Below are 17,251 nucleotides of genomic sequence, written 5' to 3'. Positions count from 1 at the left end.
TACCCTCAAGTTCTACGAACCCCCCAGTTCACCACCTGTAGAAGGGTAGGTGAGAATCCCAAATCTTCCACCTACCCCTCAAACGTCCATCCTGATGAATACCCCAAATACATCCACATGAAGACGGAAAACCCAGCTCCCTCCAAACTCTATCCTAAGAAACCCCCAAATCTACCCTAACCCCAAATCACCCCTTATGACAGCCCAGATCCCACCCCAAACAAACATCCCAGTAAAAACCCCAAATCTCCCCAAGCACCCTTTAGACAAAATCCCCAGATATATTCCCATGTAGAAAATCCAATTCCTCCTAAACTCTACCCCAAATAACCCCTACATCACCTTCCATAGCATTGAGGAAACCCAGACATCCTCTCTCAGACCCCCATCCCAATAAAAGCCCAGAATGCCCCTAATCTCAATGAATAACCCAATCACTCCCAAATTCCTCCAGATTTTATCCCAATTAACCCCCAGATCACCTCTTATCTCAAGCAGGAACTCCAAATTCCCCCCAGACTCCCACCCCACTAAAAAAAAAAACCCAAATCCTTCCAACCCCTCCTTGCGACAAACATCCCAAATCCCCTCCACGCATCCCAACCCCTCCACAAAACTCCGCCCGGACAACAAACCCAAATTCCATCCTCAAATCCCCTTGTATCAACTGACATCCACAACCCCCCCTCCAACCCCAGCCCCGGTTCCGAGGGGGCGGAGGCGAGGGCGGGCCGGGGATGCTGCGCACCTCCCCCGGCTGCGGAGGGGGCAGCGGGTGCGGGGCCGGGGGAGGGCAGCGGGCGCCCGACGGGGAGAGCGCAGGGAGCCGAAGCGGGGACGGCCGCACAGAGCACCATGCGGGCACCGCTGCTGCTGCCGCTGCTCCCGCTGCTGCTGCACGGTAAGTGGCACCCGGAGCCGCCTCGCTGTTTTGCCTTCGCTTTGCTGGTTTGTTGTTTTTTTTTTTTTTGCTGTTGTTTTTTTTTGGGTGATGCGCACATCCAGCATCCTCCCTCTCTGCTTTCTTCTTTACTCGTTGGAAGCAATTGGGGAAGAAAGGTGTAAAAAAAAAAAGCACTTGGGGTGGTGTGTGCGTGAATCTGGCTTTATTCAGCCTCTCGTTTAGAAACTAAGTGCAGGAAAGCATTCGAATTGCCAACCGGCAGCTCAACTTCGGGCGCGAATCTATAAGGCAGCACGCCGCAGTGCTCGTTCCTTTATGCAACGCTGTGAGCTGAACGCGCTGCTTCTTCACAAAGCCCTTCAGTGGGGCACTGGAGCGGCGGTATGGAAAAGAGAGCATGGAGCACTGAGCCTCATGCAGCAATTTTGGGGCCCCAGTTGTGGTCGGAGTTTGGGTTGGTGTCGTGGCTTGGATGTTGGGTTGGCATCATGGTTGGACTTTGGGTTGGAGTCATGGTTCTGCTTTAGGTTGGAGGCATCGTGGCAAAGATCCAGAGTGCATGGTGCTGTCCGGATTGAGCCCGTGCCTTTGCTTTGTGGAGAGGTGGGAAAAAGATGAGGAGAGATGGCAAAGTCAGTGTTGGAGGTGGAGTGGTGGAGACCCTTTGCTGGGAGGGATTGCGGAGGTTGGGGAGCGGAGGTGCGGATGCTGTCTGGGGTGTTGTGAGAATGGCTGTGGGAGGGATGGTTTTGTCAGAGTGATGGTCTTAAATTGCACAGGCAAGTAGCGGGGAAATGAAATGCACGGATTGTTTTTGAGGGGAATAAAGGCAGGGAAGAGTTGGGGGATCTCTTGATTCAGAGAGAAATGGGGGAAAATAATAAAAGAGGAGGTGAAATCTTGCTCTGGGTCACATCGAACAGCGAAGCCTCCGGGGAGCTGCACAGGCTTTGATTCAAGGTAACAAAAGCTCGGGATCTCTCTGGAGGTAAAAGCAGAGTGAAGGGAGGGCCCTGGGGTCTGAACTGCAGGGGAAATTACTGGCCGAGGTCAGGCTGGAATCTGCCTGCCCCTGTTTTATTGTCCTGCTGCTCATGGGTGTTACTGTGTCACCTCGTGGCATCTGGTCGTGGTGGGCATGCAGGTGGGAAGTCCTCGTCTCCTCCTGATGCTGACGTGGGCTTTGCAAGAAAATTCTCTTGCTGTTAAAAGGGCTCAGCCTCATTAATATTGGCATAAAGCATGAGTTGTTAATGCAGTTTTTCTGACGCTGGCCAAAATTTGGCTGAATTTGGCTTCTTGGAAGGTTTTGTGTTGTTTTTCAGAACAGAGTGCAGAGTGGGACAAAAACAGGTTTCAGATCCAGGATGGTGCCCTGGGAAGATAGAGGGACCTGTTTCTACAGCACTCTCAAGTGATCCTATTACATATTTCTCGGAAATTATTTGATTAAATCCTTCAAAAAACAGCATTTCCTTGCCATTAGTTGCTGCTCCTAAGGTTTGAAATAAGCTCCTTAGAGGTGCTTTTATGTTGTTCCTTGGTTGCTGGCACCGGGATTTTCTTCCTTAGGGGTCGAAATAGGCTTCCTTTGCAGCTGGGTGTTTGGACTTGGGCATGACTGCTTGGCCAGGTCTTGCTGCTGGTCCCAGCAGTGCTTGTCTATCGTAACCCTCTGCGTTACTCAAATAGTGCACTTCTTTTTCCACCAAATTGGACAGAAGTCGAGTTTGTAAATGAAACCAGAAGTTTTTTTTTGTGGCTTAAAGGAGTAACTGGGATGGAGCTCAATGCCACTTGTGCTTGTTTTCTGTTTAATTTGGATGTGAAACTCATGAGTGAGCAGGGAGCTGAGTTTTGGGATGGTTTCTATTGCCGTGATGAAGAAGGTGACAAGGTTGTGTTTGGGGCAGAGCAGAATTGGACTTTAGTTCTTAAGAGCAGCTCTTTGAGGTACAGCTGTTTTGCTACGAATGCTGCTTCCAGGTTTGCAGCTGATTCTCAAAAGATCCCCCCCCCATTTCTCTTTTGCCACAAATCAGAGTAAAATCACACTCAAACAAAGCACAGCCACTCCACACAAGAGATGCTGCACGTAAAACATGGGGCACATAACATCTTGAAATTCAGACAGCTTGTGAGGGGCCCTACGGAGTTATAGCATGCTCCCAGGGTATTTTATTTATTCCTCCTACTTATTAGATCTTCTGTCCCACTGGGGGCACAATAGCAGAATTGCATCAGGAAGAGTAAAACGATATGTTTTATCCTCAGAGGATTAAGAAGAGCCCCAAGCTCAAACCTGCCCTAAGGGCAGGAGCAGCCCTTACCCTTTGTCTGGCTGTAAACAAACACATCTTCGGGCTGCTGCCAAAACAGCCTTCTTCATTCCCAAAAGCTGCTCTGGTTCCCTGGTGCTCGGAGCTCGTGTTTGTCCAAGACAAGCTGTCAAAGACGTGCATTCTTAAAATCCATCTGATTCATTGGATGCTAATGCTGAGATGGGCTGAAGCAGGAAATTGGTGGGTGCCAATAGGAGGAAAAAAGTCATTAACTGAAGCGTTTCAAATTCAGCACTGAAGCAGAACGCATATTCTCATACAGTCACTGCTGGAGGAACTTTGACGGGATTTTTGCAACTCATTTCCAACTCTTGCCATTTTAGCAGTGCAATACCTTTGATTCCCCGGTGGCAAAACAGATTCAGTAATGATACCCCATGGGTCTGTTTTAGGAGGCTTAATTAAAGGCTTGTTTGTAAAGCGCTTGAAGGTCCCTGGATGAAAGGAGCTGGAGCCATGCAATACACTGATTTAATTCCAGAGAGTTGCTTTAAAGGCTTGTGATGAGGAGGCTGGTGATCACTCATGTTGGTGGTGGCAGGAGACTGGCTGCAAATATCTGCTCTCAGCATTTGCAGAGAGGTTTGGGTTGCACTTCAGTTATTATTTCCCTTTGAATCCTGCATCTTCCATCCCCACTTGCACCCTCCAGATGACATAGGAATGCCAACACAGTGCAAGCAAGCTCTGGAGTGTTTTGGGACAGTGGGATTTGGAAACTAAATTCCAGTCAGTGAGGATCCCTCAGGCTGTGCAGTATCCCCTGTGTTATTCTGGGTGTTACATCACTTTTCTAGAGCAGAGATTTGCTATCAGGATTTACATACAGGATGCATCCATCCCACCTGCTCACATCTGCATTGCATTTTGCCCCCTTCTTGCTCAGCTGCAAGTCCTTCACCAAGTGGGCCCTTTGCCTTATCCCTGAAGATCTACCATGGCACCCAGAGCCATGGTGCCTTCAGTAGCTCCTTCCACATATGGTCCAGGCAGCTGGGACCAAGCCTGGTGCAAACCCACACACAGGGGCACAGAACACCCTTTCCTGAACACCAAGCCAAGCATTCACCTCACCTTCAGTCCTAAACGTCACAGAAGGGCTTGAACTCTGCAGGAATCCAGGTGGCCCTGTTTGGTCCATTCCCCATGTGCAGGCATGTGTAATCTCACAAGCTCTCTGGAGTATTTTCTCATGCCCCTACCAATTTCCTCCTCAAAAATCTCTTTGTGTGCACTGATGGCCTGCACAGCTCCTTCCATAACCAGCCAATCTCTGCGTAACTATGTTGTTCCTGAGTTGCAGTGCATGCCCTGCCTTTCAGAGAGCTCTTCAGCAAATTTTGCTTATGTTATTATTGTTATCCTAGAAGATGCACACAGTCATCTGTTAATCGTAGAATCATAGAACAGTCTGGGTTGAAAAGGACTTTGAAGATCGCATAGTTTGAGCCCCCTGCCATGGGAAGGAATACCTCCCACTAAATCCAGGTGTTTAACATCACAGCTGTTGTTCTCCAGCCACCTGTGCTCGTAGAATCATAGACTATCCCGAGTTGTAAGGGACCCGTCAGGATCATTGAGTCCAACCCCTGGCTTCACAGAGGACAAACCAGGGTGCATCTTGCTGCTGAATGTGTTTGGATGAGCTCACATGCCATAAAGTGTGCTAAGCACCCATAAGATGGAGCTGTTGGGGTTGAAACCATGGAGTATTTGGGGCATGGTTGGTTGTTTTCTGCACAGGTGTTGCACAGCCATGTCAGAGCTGTGTGCTATAGAAACCTGTCTTGGGATTCTTTGATGGGAGACAGCATTGCAGCTTGTGAGACAACCAGCCTTGGTGTTTGTGGGTGTAGTTCCAACCCCCTGCTGAATCCTTTCTATTTGATGGTCACTTTCAAGTGCCATTGGTGCTTGACCAAATAATTGCTCTTTTCCCCTAAACTGTGGTGGTGTGATGGTGTCCCATACCCAGAGGTGCTTTGTCATGCTGAATTCTTCATTATTTGGGAACTTCGTCAAGTTTAAATGGTTCTAATTGCACATATTTCTGCTGTAGTGCTTGGCAGAAGCTTTGCTGTGCTTTGCTCTGGAGGTCCCTGAGAAAGATGGAAGGAGACAGGAGAGAAGTGCTCTCCTCATGTCACAGCTCCAGTTTTGAAGTGTCTAAGCAGTGGGACTTTTCCATATCCAAAACCACATTACATTAGATTTTAAACCCACCTGAAGTCAGCTGCCTGTTTTGAATTGCAAATAGTGCTAGAAATAATGAGTGCTCTGGAGAGTCCTGGAAAATGCCAGTAGTAGCATTCCTGCTACTACTATTTGTAGTGCAAAGCTTTGAGGTGGGATATTTGGCATGAGCTACATGGTGGGCTGCATGGATACTGGACTTGAGCCATAGAGAATCTCAAATCTCAGGTCTTTGAAAATTGCTGAGGCCCATTGGCAACCAGCAAATGCCAGGATGCCTTCTCAACCCTATTGTGAAAAAAACCTCTGTGCTTCAAGATATAAAGTGAAGTTGCTCCAGACCCTTAAGGCACCATTATTCTCCACTGATCATTTGCTTATCAGAGCACAGATTTTCTTGCTGAAGTTTTCTCATCACCACATGTGGCTGCTTTGCAAATCACTGTCTTTGCAGCACATGCTGCTCCACGTGCAGCGAGTACCTATTGCTTCCCATAAATAATGCACGTGTTGTGGCTTTCTTGGTCACAGGCCAGGAGTGCTTACTGTTGTGTGTGCTGCTGGTGACAGTTAGGTGACAAAGTATTGCAAGGAGGCAGTCCGTGCGACGCCTCAATGCCCGGAATAGAGCAGAAGGGCAAATGAATGGGAAAGAGCCTTCAGCTATGGTACAGCACCTGGTTTTAGATATGCATCCGTAATAAACCAGCTGCAAAAAGGCAGTGTCTGAATGCACTGTGCTCCCCACATTGTGATGTGGCTTTTAGCACGGCTCAACTTGTACATGGCTTGTCCAAGGCACCACTGCTCAACATAGTGATGGGGCCACTATCCCCTTATTCTGGGGAGAATTCAGGTGTGTAAGGAGATGAGTGAGTCTGAAAAAGTGCAGTGTAACTGTGAATGTTCTGGAAAACAGGTCATATGCAGAGGGGAATTGGGATTGTCCAGCTTGGAAGAGAGGAGGCTCAGGGGAGACCTTACTGTTGTCTACAGTGACATGAAAGGAGGTTGTGGCGAGGTGTGGGTTGGCCTTTTCCCCCTGTTAACAGCAATAGAACAAGAGGGAATGGCTTTAAGTTGTGCTAGGGGAGTTCAGGTTGGATATTAGTTTCTTCTCAGAAAGAGTGATGAGGCATTGGAACAGGCTGCCCAGGGAGGTGGTAGAGCGGTGTTCAAGAAAAGGGCAGATGTGGCACTGAGGGACGTGGTTAGTGGGCATGGTGGGCATGGGTTGATGGTTGGACTGGATGACCTTAGTGGTCTTTTCCAACCGTAATGATTCTATGATTTAGATACTAGAGATTTGTATGTCCATGGATGGTGCCCTACAGGGTTTATGTTACACCAAAAGCATCCAGGATCTGCCCTCAGAAATATTGATCTTGCTTAACAGTATCTGTTTAGAAACGTCCAAAAATGTGGGTTTGGAGATGTGTTCTTGGTGGGTCAGGAGCTCACCATAAGGACTGCAGCTTGTAAGGCAGGTGGGAAGAGCAGTCTTTGGGTTAAAATCAAGGCTGTGTTTGAACCTGAGTGCAGGATGTGTGCCTTAGAAACAGGCAGGTGGGATTTGCAAGGAGATTTCCAAAATGGAACAGTTAATGTTTTATTTTTGAGTTACTCCCATTGTAGTTGTTGCCCTGAGGTTGGCTTCATATTCTTAGCACCCAAAATAAAAGCTGGATTAATCCAGCAGGTTTTTTTTTTTTTTCTTTGCAAATTCAATCGCAAAGAATTGCAAATTGCAGCTTTGGTCTTCCAGCACACGTGCATGGTGTTAGAGAGGAGAAGGTCATTTTGCAGTGGTAGCATAAGGCCTTAGTTATTAATGACAAAGGCTGAATTTTTCTCTCTCCGCCTTAATTGATTTTAGTAAATCCAACTGAAGGAGATAGAAACTGGCTTAGAGTTATTCAGCTGTAGTACTTAAAGATACATTAAATCTGCGTGCTGGCTATTGTAAGAAAGGAGGAGACACGCTTATCAGGCATTTATTCTAAGTGGTTTCTGCTAAACACAGTCCAAGAGAGAATACCAGATTTCTAACTCTGGCAGAGTGAATTTGAAAGGGCTTGCAGGTTTTGGAGAAACTGTGTTTGAAAAAGTCCTTTCTTTGAAGCGTGATAACAAACACGTTGTTTTTTTCTTCCCCCCCAGAGTCTAAAGGCAGAAGGGTGAGATAAGAAATTCCACCACAAATGCAGTGAGGAAAAAAAAAATGTCCAAAGTTTAAATGATACTGCCTGGATGGCTTTCAGGGTGACTATTACACCTTGCTTATCACGGCACTGTGTTCCTCGACTGTGAGAAAGGGCAGAGTGGGCAAAGCGGTGCACTGCATTCCCCAGCACGTATCCAATTGGCATCAGCTGTATTGATACAGCTTTTCTCTGGATAATCACAAATGGTTGCACCAGTACCAGGAGCTGAGGTGGACCCACGAGCAAGAGACGTGCTGCATTCCTCAGCTCTTCTGTAGCTTTCTTAGAGAGGAGCCGAATAGACTTGATGGGGATGATTTAAAACGTTTAATCAGTTGTTTTAAAAATAATTGAATGGGTTGTATCTAAAAAAGTCACCCTCCCAGCTGACTGCAGGAGGTTGTGTTGTGTTGAGGGACATGGTTTAGTGGGAGCTCTTGGTAATAGGTGAACGGTTGGACTGGATGATCTTTTAGGTCTTTTCCAACCTTGGTGATTCTATGATTCTATGATTCTATGATTCTTAGTTTTGTAAAAGGGGGTCAGCGTGAAGTTAAAGGTTTGATGGGTATGAAGCATGTATTTTTTATGCTCACTTCATTGTGTCTGAGGCTTAGCATTGTCAATGGCAGCATGCAAGTATGTTCAGAGCTTCTGAGGAGTGTTATTAAATATATACATATTCTAAATAAGCAATTATACCCCTGTATCTGGCAACCTGCTCCAATAAGGGTGGTGAAGCACTGGCACAGGTTGCCCACATTGATGGTGGTGCCCCAGTTGCAGGGGATTTGGACTAGATGGCTTTTAATGGTCCCTTCCAACTCAAACGATTCTATGATTCTGCAAATTATAGCTGTCCTTGTTCATCCTTTCTAATTTATCAACCAACAGAAGAGATGCCTAAGGCACAGTCAAGGGAAGAACGTTTTCTAGCATGTTCTAGGTGAGCTACTATTAAGCCTTTTCAATAGAGATTGCTATTGCACCACTTCCAACCCAGCATTTTATTTCATGAAATCTTTTGGCCGTGTTCTCCCTCTCTAGCTGATGGTGACCTGATTTGGTTTCAGAGCCTGCATCAGTTTGTTCCCACAGGTTTCTCTCGGCAAGATGGAGAACATAATAACTCGCAGTAAATGCACAAAACAGCTCCCACCCTGCTCTTTTTTTTTTTTTCTTTTTTTTTAAATAGTGCTGTGTTTTCAGATGGGTCAGTTCTCTGATCTGGCTCAGCACACTGTGACAGTGTTCATATTCTTGCAGGGCAGCGCCTCTTTCAAAATGCACATGGTTTGATGCCAAGTTAAAGCAATGCTATAAGCACACCGAAAGCATCCATGGCAATGGAAGGTTGGATTGCAGCAGTGCAGTGTGCTACAAATGGAATGAGCCTGCACCTGCCGTAGGGCTCTTGGCAAAGCCAAGAGGCAACCGAGGCAAACCATGAGCAAAACGAGACGTGACATCCGATTGGATGTGAGGCCAGCAGGCAAATCACCCTCTTGACCTCAATTTTCAAGCACGCAGAAGTTAATCTCAGTATACCCCAGTGACTCTTGAGATCATCAGTGCCTCACTTGCCTGAGCCTCGGGTAATTCACATGTAGATGCTGACCTCTTTGGTACAGGTGATAAATTTTCCCATCTTGGATAATCATGTAAAGTATCGTAAAAAAGATGCATTCTGAGCTTCTTACAACACCCTACTATTGAACATGAGTTCTTCCCAGACGGCTGAAAAAAAAAAAAAAACCCTCCAAACTCTCACTCTGTGCAATTTGTAGGCTTCTAAGACAGGTCCTTGAGGTACCAATGAATCCCCATTATCCACATTCAATACAGGAACGTGCTTTTTCTCATTAAAACCTCACAAAGGGTTCAAAACTTCCTTTTATTGCAAAGTGCTTTGATTTAAATTGATGTGGCTTAAAGTAGGAATTTCAATCATGGTTTAAAATAAGGAAGCAAAAAGTCTTTATTGGAATGATTTCATTTTAATCATGCTTTTCATTTCCAATTCATAGCTATATCCCTTACGCAAGGTTGATTCCCCTTGGTTGCTCACTGTAAAACATGGAGATTTACAGCCTGCTGTTACCTTTCAGCTGTATTTTCTAACTGGGTAGTCACACTTTGAACATATTTGTTTAAACAGCTATATAGGCTGCCACCACTCTGTTTTGATTTTTAATGTGTACATCTTTCAGGTCTCCCTAGGAAGTGATGAACGGCGCTAACTTTGGGCTCATTGCAGGCAATCACTCTTCACTCATGAGTGAAATTTCTGTTAAACTGACAGATGTGAAACAGCATTTAAAATTCTTTTAAGATACATCAGGCAACCAAGGACTTGGATACCTAACACATACACTTTTCAACACGCTTTCAAGATTAAAACTAAGAAACGTATTGAGCAAATCTGAAGTGTCAATCTCAGATGGAGTTAGTGACTGAAATGAATTGTTTCTTGTCCCTGGGGGGTTGTGAATAAACAGGAGTTGTTCTCTTAAATCTCACTTTTACTGTTTAAAACAGGAGAGAAAGCTATTTTATTTTTCAGCTGCCAGTTCCCAGTTGCTTTCACAGTTTAAAATTAACCATTGGTGGAATTGCTGAATGTGTCTTTCTATTATATGCAGAGAGGCTGGGGCACTGGAAAAAAAAAAGAAAGGGAAAAAAGGGAAAAAGAAAAAAAAAAAAGGTTAGGATTAGGGTTAACTGTCTTTAATTGGCTCACCAGTTTTTGTGTTGCATCCAAATCCCATCTCATTTAGTGCTGAAAAATTCCAAATCCCCAAGTATCATGGATGTTCCATTTATACTTAGCGCAGCGTATTGTTTGTAATGTATATGTATATATTTCCTGTTTGATGCTATTCACATCATCCTTTCAAAAAATAGGAGTTGACCTCACCTTGCCAGGACAGTGACCCATGGCAGTGCAGGTCTTCCCCATGGAACGACAGCTTGGAGCTGTTCTTGTGTCCAGGAGAGCAGTGTAGCCTGGCAGATCCTGGTGAGCTCCCACCCAGGCACACTGCATGGCCATCATGGGGATCTTGGAAGCACAAGGAGTAGTAAGTTCAACCCCCTTTCTTTTTTCTGAAGTAAAACCCTATTAATAGACAACTGTGTGAAACCTGGGGGAACCTGGAACCTCTCAGCTGGGCCATTTAGATCCATCTCTCTGATGATCCTACACGAGAACACTTTCTCCAGTTGGCTTGATGATTAAACATCGTGTTTAAGGTAACAAACACACAAAAGGAAAACAATTTGATGATATGATATTGCAGTGTCTTGAGCTCCTCACCATAGGAAGATGCTCTCAAAGGATGTTTTCATTAGGAGGCTGTTCAGCATGATCATTGCCACCAAGATGATTGTGGTTGCTGCTCATGCCGTCACTGTTCTGCATGTATCTGTTGCAGCTATTGGGGTATCAACTCCATTGTATGGAGGCATCTCTGCCAAGATACATCAGTTAAGATTGCTAAAATTGCCTGAAGTGTCACAGCTGGAGGCAGCTCAAGGCAAAGGATGCACTAAGATCATTCAGGCCCTGGGCTGGATCTTGCAGCCCTCACTTTGTGCTTCTCCAGGCCAAATCCTTCACAGGCTATTGGGGGTATCAGTGTCTCAGGATGGCCATGCTACAGTGAAGTGCTGTCATGCAAACCAGTTCTCAAAATCTAGCCTGTAATATACCATCTCACTAAACTGCTTTTTCTGAGGCAACAAGGAGAGGGCTGATAGCAGATTGGGTGGTGTTACCTAATGAGGGCAAGGATGGCCAATACTTCCACCACTGTGTGCTGTATGATCAAAGACAAAGCCTACCATCCATCAGTATCCACATTTGCTTTGTTGGTGTTCCTCCCAGTCGTGGCCTCAACTGGTGAGGGCAATTTAAGGCAGCTAACTCGGGGAAAATAAAGCTGTTCTTTCTGCCAAGGAAGTGACACAAGAGGAAGGGTGGACTGGTGGTCAATGAAAGGTAGGCATCTAAGGCTGCGTTGCAGCAGGGTGTGTTGTCTCCTGAGGGTCATATAATTTGTATGGTCCAGTAATGGGGTGAGAAATGCAGAAATCTGAGCTGAGAAAGGAAAGAGCTATTTCTCTGTTAAAACAAAAAAAATTTTGAAAATGAAATCCAGCTCTTTTCTGCTCTGTAAAGTCTGCCATGGGTACCTGCACAGGGTAAAGTTTTGGGGGATCTTAAGAGTTTCTGGTGGCACAGCCAGCCCCTGAAGGTGCAAGGCTGTCGTTCCTCTGGTCCCATTAGAAACAGAGATTACGGCGGCTCATCCACACTGCTGATAGAAGCACAGAAGCTCCATCTCAGAGCACAGAGCGAGCAGCTCGATAGGCATCAGGCTGTGTGCAGAGCTGCATCGCGGTGCTTATGAAGGAGAAAGTGGAGAAGAATGCAAGGAGCTGCGTTTTTGACACAACTCGAAGATGCCAAGCTCTGAGCTGGCTGGTGATTGCTGAGGGCCTTACTGCGTTTTTGATGAGAAGAGGAAGGAAAATTTTGATGCTGGGCGATTGCACTCTGCTTTTCCAGCTTCCTTTTCTAATTGCCTGCAAGATTTTTTGGCATAACGATCGCAGAGGTGCCTCCAGCCCTAACCTCCAAATGCCCACAGGATCTTGCCCCAGGAACAGGGCTGCTATGGGCTGAAAGCCCTCAGCTAAGATACAGATTTTGTAAACTACCAAATTCACGCGTAGCTTGTGAACTTGGTGAGAAGTACTCCTAGGAGAGCCCTGCCGAAGGAGTGCTGGCAGTTTGGTGTTTGTGTTTGAGCTGGAGGAATTCGGTGGTAGCTCTACGCTTTGTCTTCCCACGAGTGTGTTTTGTGGGGCTGCTCCAATCTGTAGTGATGTAAGCTGCTTTCCTTGCTGGCAGCAGCGCCGAGGGCTGCCCCCAGCCCAGCTGGCTTTTTCGGGAGGTTTCCTGCTAATCCAGCTCAGAGGGCAGGGCTTTGTTTCCATCTTTACTGACTAAGAGGGGGGTGAGGAAGGTGCAGCTCTTGAGTCGTTTATGTAGGGATTTTGGTTCGGTGTGAGCACAGCAGGCAACAAGGGAATAAGATTTTGCCTCTGCTCAGGTCTGGCAGGAGAATATACTTAGCAACAGCCACAGTTTTGTGCAACAGGACTATCCTTTTCTGTGATGGACAGGTGATTATGAGGTGCCTGTAGGCAGGTTTCATGTATTTTTCCCATGTTTTTCCCCCCATAAAACAGGGAATGGCTTATTATAGCAACTCACTGCCACTTGGACCTCACTGTGTATCCCTAAGTTCAAAGTCTGCAAGTTGTCTTGGCCCTGTTCAACTCATAGCTAAACCATGAAGCCTATGAGACTGGGAAAAGAAGGTTTGCTCTTCTTGATGACATAAATTCATAGAATCATAGAATGGTTTGGGTTGGAAGGGACCTTTCAGATCGTCTAGTTCCAACCCCTTTGCTATAGGCAGGGACACCTCACTGTAGACCAGGCTGCTCAAAGCCCCATCTAGCCTGTCCTTGAATGCTTCCAGGGAGGGAAGACTACAGTGTTTGTTTAATAGCAATAAATGTCACCTTTTGGGTACAGCTGCAGCTGGTGTGGTGTGAGCCAGTTTCTTTTCTTAGAGGTCATTTCTTACCTTGATGATTCTATTAGGGACATGCTTTAGTGGGCATGGTTGTGATGTGTTGAACTTGATGATCTCATGGTCTTGGTGATTCATTGATTCTGCATGGTTCTTCTCCTATTTGGAAGAGCAGATGACAGGCTTGCTAGTTAAGTAATTGTATATAACAACAGTCAATACCAAGCATTGCTAAAAGTCACTGTTTGCTTTTGAAGCCTCAGCTCTCCCTTGCTTCCATGATCAGCATGTCCAATGCCTGATTTCGGAGAGCTGTCCTGACTGAAGTCAAAGGCTGTTTTGCCCTGATAATAATAACCAGATACATCTGGAGGAGCTGATGATGCTTTCCTTAAAGTGTGTGTGTGGATTTTCAGTTGTCTCTTCTGCCCTTCTATAATTGAATGTGCTGGTTTTCTTGTGTCTCACAGAGTAGTTTTTGCAACAAGACTGCTTTGAATTGGCAGTGATCACTTGCAGACAGAATTGTTCAAACAGCAGCAGCCTTTTCTGGTGTACCACATGCCCAGCATGCGCTGCATTTGCTGTCCCTCTTTCTTCCCATTACTGCTCCCCAGGATTACCACCAGTAGTACCCAATGAATCCCAGCTCAGTGCCCCATCCATCATTCTTCTGGTGGCTTTCTGCAGGTCCCATCAAAGACCCAACCTGCAGTCACTCTTTTTTTCCCCATCTGCCACTCCATCATAACTTTAGGTCACTTTTCTAAAAGAAACACCCAAACTGATTTGTCAGAGCTTAACTGCTGTGCTATAAGCAGTGATCCGGTCTCTGCAGTTCCAGGAGCAGAGTAATTTGGATAATATCATCAAGCCCAGCACCAGTCCTCCTTTTCTGCCCACTGCTCTGCCCTCTTCGAGGTAATGAACCAGCATGGTGTTTGCAGACCTGACAGCTTCTGTAAAGCGAAAGGGGAGGATGATTAACAACAGGGAGGGGGTGCAGCTCCTTCTTCCTTCCTGCTTCCTTTACTCCCTTTGCTCCCTTCCCTTGCCCTGTCATGCCTGACTGCTGCACGACTGCCAGACATGGCCATGCCACTTTGCAGCCAGGAGGGAGAAGGATTTTGGTGGCAGGCAGATGTCACTGAAGCCCTGAGCTCCAAAGCTAACACAGATGCAGATTTTTTTCCATTCAGAGCCCCAGGAGTATGGGTACTGCGAGCTCTCCTTTCTGCAAGATGCCATGTAGTATTTCTTCTCCTAACCAGTGATTGTATTCATGCTCAAACCCACTACCTAGACCTTCTGGTCCAGGGACAGATGTTGAGTTTTTGAGGAGCTGAATATGACCCCTGTTGCATGCCATACTTGTATTGTATTTTTCAGCATACAATAATGCCACAGCTTGTTTGAACTGTGTGCAAAATGCTGAATCCTCGACCTAGTGACATCCTACAACTTCCCATGCTCTTCTGCTTGGCTCTAACCACACAGGAATCCCACTCCTTGCTGGGAGAACAACATTGTTCCCCTATTGACTCATAACAATGAGGTCACTGGGCTGGAAAGACAATGTCACTCAGCAGCCAAGAACCCAGCTGGCTGGTCCTGGTTGTGTCTCATCTCCTATGACAAAACCACATTTGATTTGACTAATTAAAACTGTTGCAGGCTCTGTCTTGACCAGAATGTGCATTGTTTTTCATAAGCATCAAGTCAGGACAGTTGGCCAGCTTATTAGTGAGAGCTGCCTTCTTTCTCCATCATTGCTACTTGCTGTGTAAGCCTATATTCCTTTTCCTAGCAACGGACAAACCATCTCAGAGATATGCCACCATATGCTTCAGAGCCTGATACATGTTTAAAGAAGGACCTAAGGCCATCAAGACATTCCATCCAGAGCCCATTCTGCACCAACATGAACCAGCTCAAACCATTTTGGGATGGCCAGTCTGTATTGCCATCCAGCTTTAGTTGGACACGCAATATTTTGGTGTCCCTACTTTTGAGTTTGGTATTGCACCTCAATCCATGGCACTGGGGTGCTTCCATGTCCCATATGCCCCACGAAGGACAATTTGCCTGGCCCATGCACCCAGTGGATGGACCAACTTCAACCCAGAACTGTCTGCAGACAAAGGATATATTTCTACTCGCTTATGAGTCATCTTTTCATCTTTCCCTTTATGCACTTTTTGGGTGGTAAAGGCACAGTACCCACACATAAACAGGGAAATGTCCAAGCACTGTGCCAGCAGTCTGCACATCTGCCATAAATCTCAGCGTCCCTCAACTGCAGTGTCAGGACCAGGGGCTGCAGCCTTCACTGCTTCATAGACAAAGAGGTTTTGAATGCCCGAGATCAGTGGGCACTTCTGCTGTCATCATTTCTTGTTCTTACTGCCATTCTGAGTGAGATTATCCTGTAGATACAGAATAAAAATGCCCTAGGAGACTTCTCAGAATAAATACTGTTTGGTGCTGCCAGGTTACGATTTCCATTAAAGCCCCAATTTTATTTTTTTTTCCTGTCCACAATGCAATTGTCTGAAATGAGATTTATCTTTTTTTGCTGCCCAGGCCCAGCTGAGCAGGAGTGCTTGGTGTATGTTTACCTCGACTGCTGTCCCAGCCCTAAAGCACAGCAGCCGCTTCTTTTGAAGAACACACAAAGCAAGGAAGAGGAGCTATTGTTTGGGAGGAAGTTGAATTATAATGTAATAGACTCTCATGGGAATTAGTATTATTAATTATTTGTATTGCTGTGGCACCCAACCAAGATTGGGGCCCTGGTAAGCAAGGTGTTAGACTGGCCTGTAAGTGAAGACAGCTCCTCCACATGAAATCCATATGGTTTTGTGTGTAGGGATGGGGAAAGTGTGGGAGGGATAGATTAAATATGTCACCAGGGTAATTTTGGAGAGCTATGGCTGAGCAAGGATGAGCAGCGCATCATTCTTAGAAGAGCATCATTCCTCTTGGAGGGGAAATGGTTAAGGCTCATCTGCTTTCCTGCCCACAGAAGCAAAGAGAGAATAGCATAACAAATATGCTGTGCAGAAGAATCCTCCATCAGGAAAGTACTGAAAAAGGTCATCTCTCCCTGTTTGCATCTTTCATCACTGATTCCTGTGATCATGTGTTTTATGTTAAGGACGGGGAGAGCAGGAGCTGCTGAGTTTGAAGAACAAAAGTTCTTCAAGTGGAAACTGAGTCCCAACACACTTATTAAAAAAAGTAAAAATAAAGGAGCTGAAATGGATGTTCTTTTTACCCTATAAAACCAATTGCTTCTGGATAGTTAAATAATGAGGCAATTACGAATTTGCCAACAATAGAAGTTGATCTGATTACACAGCTTTAAAGCCACATCGTCTCTGGGGCCACTTGGTGGGAAAGCAACTCTGTACCAGTCAGTCTTTAAATAGTTTTGAATAGGAGGGAGGGTGAGATGTGTCCTTCCCTTCCTAGACTCTCCCCACTTAAAGAATAGTCCCAAGCCTCCTGCCAAGGGCGTCGTGTCCAGCCATTGCCCAAAGGCTCCACTTGCATGCACAGCTATACAAATGTATGGACATACGTAATGCGTGTGTATACATGGAGCTCCAAATGATCCGGGAAGACCCCACCCAGAGGGAGTTGTGGGTGGGAGCTGAAGAAAAAAGGTGGGACCTGAAATAGCACGGACACACAAAGGATCACAAGGAAATGTGGAGCCCTCCTTGTGACGCTAACAGGAAATCTCCAGGCTGCTGGTTCCGTAACCCTGGCTTGCCAAGGTCATGGAGAGGATTGAACACAGCAGAGGGGCTGATCCTGATGTCCAGCTCAGCTCCTCTAAAAAGAGCACTGGGAGAGACCCACAGCCAGGCTGGATGGGACCCTTGGCATCCTGATCTAGTGCTTGGTCTAGCAGTCTGCAGCCTGGTCTGAGGCATGGGTTGAACTAGGTGATCTTTGAGGTCCCTTCCAACCTAAGTCATTCTATGATTCTGTGCG

At 46.1% G+C, this 17,251-nt stretch overlaps 1 protein-coding gene across 1 annotated transcript in view; it reads left to right on the top strand.

The window, feature by feature from the left end:
* Nucleotides 1-855: 855 nt before the first annotated feature.
* The window catches only part of PODXL (podocalyxin like), a gene marked incomplete at its 5' end in the record, with an annotated part of 37,293 nt that continues 20,897 nt past the window's right edge, over nt 856-17,251 (top strand). The window contains one exon of the mRNA XM_079544889.1: nt 856-901. Coding sequence (XP_079401015.1) covers nt 856-901 — 46 coding nt within the window. The remainder of the gene's footprint in view (nt 902-17,251) is intronic.

This window comes from Tetrao urogallus (assembly GCF_951394365.1).
Source record: "Tetrao urogallus genome assembly, chromosome: 1".
NCBI classification, from domain to species: domain Eukaryota; kingdom Metazoa; phylum Chordata; class Aves; order Galliformes; family Phasianidae; genus Tetrao; species Tetrao urogallus.
The sequence above is the reverse complement of the archived record's forward strand: the minus strand, read 5'-3'. Positions and strand labels throughout refer to the sequence as shown.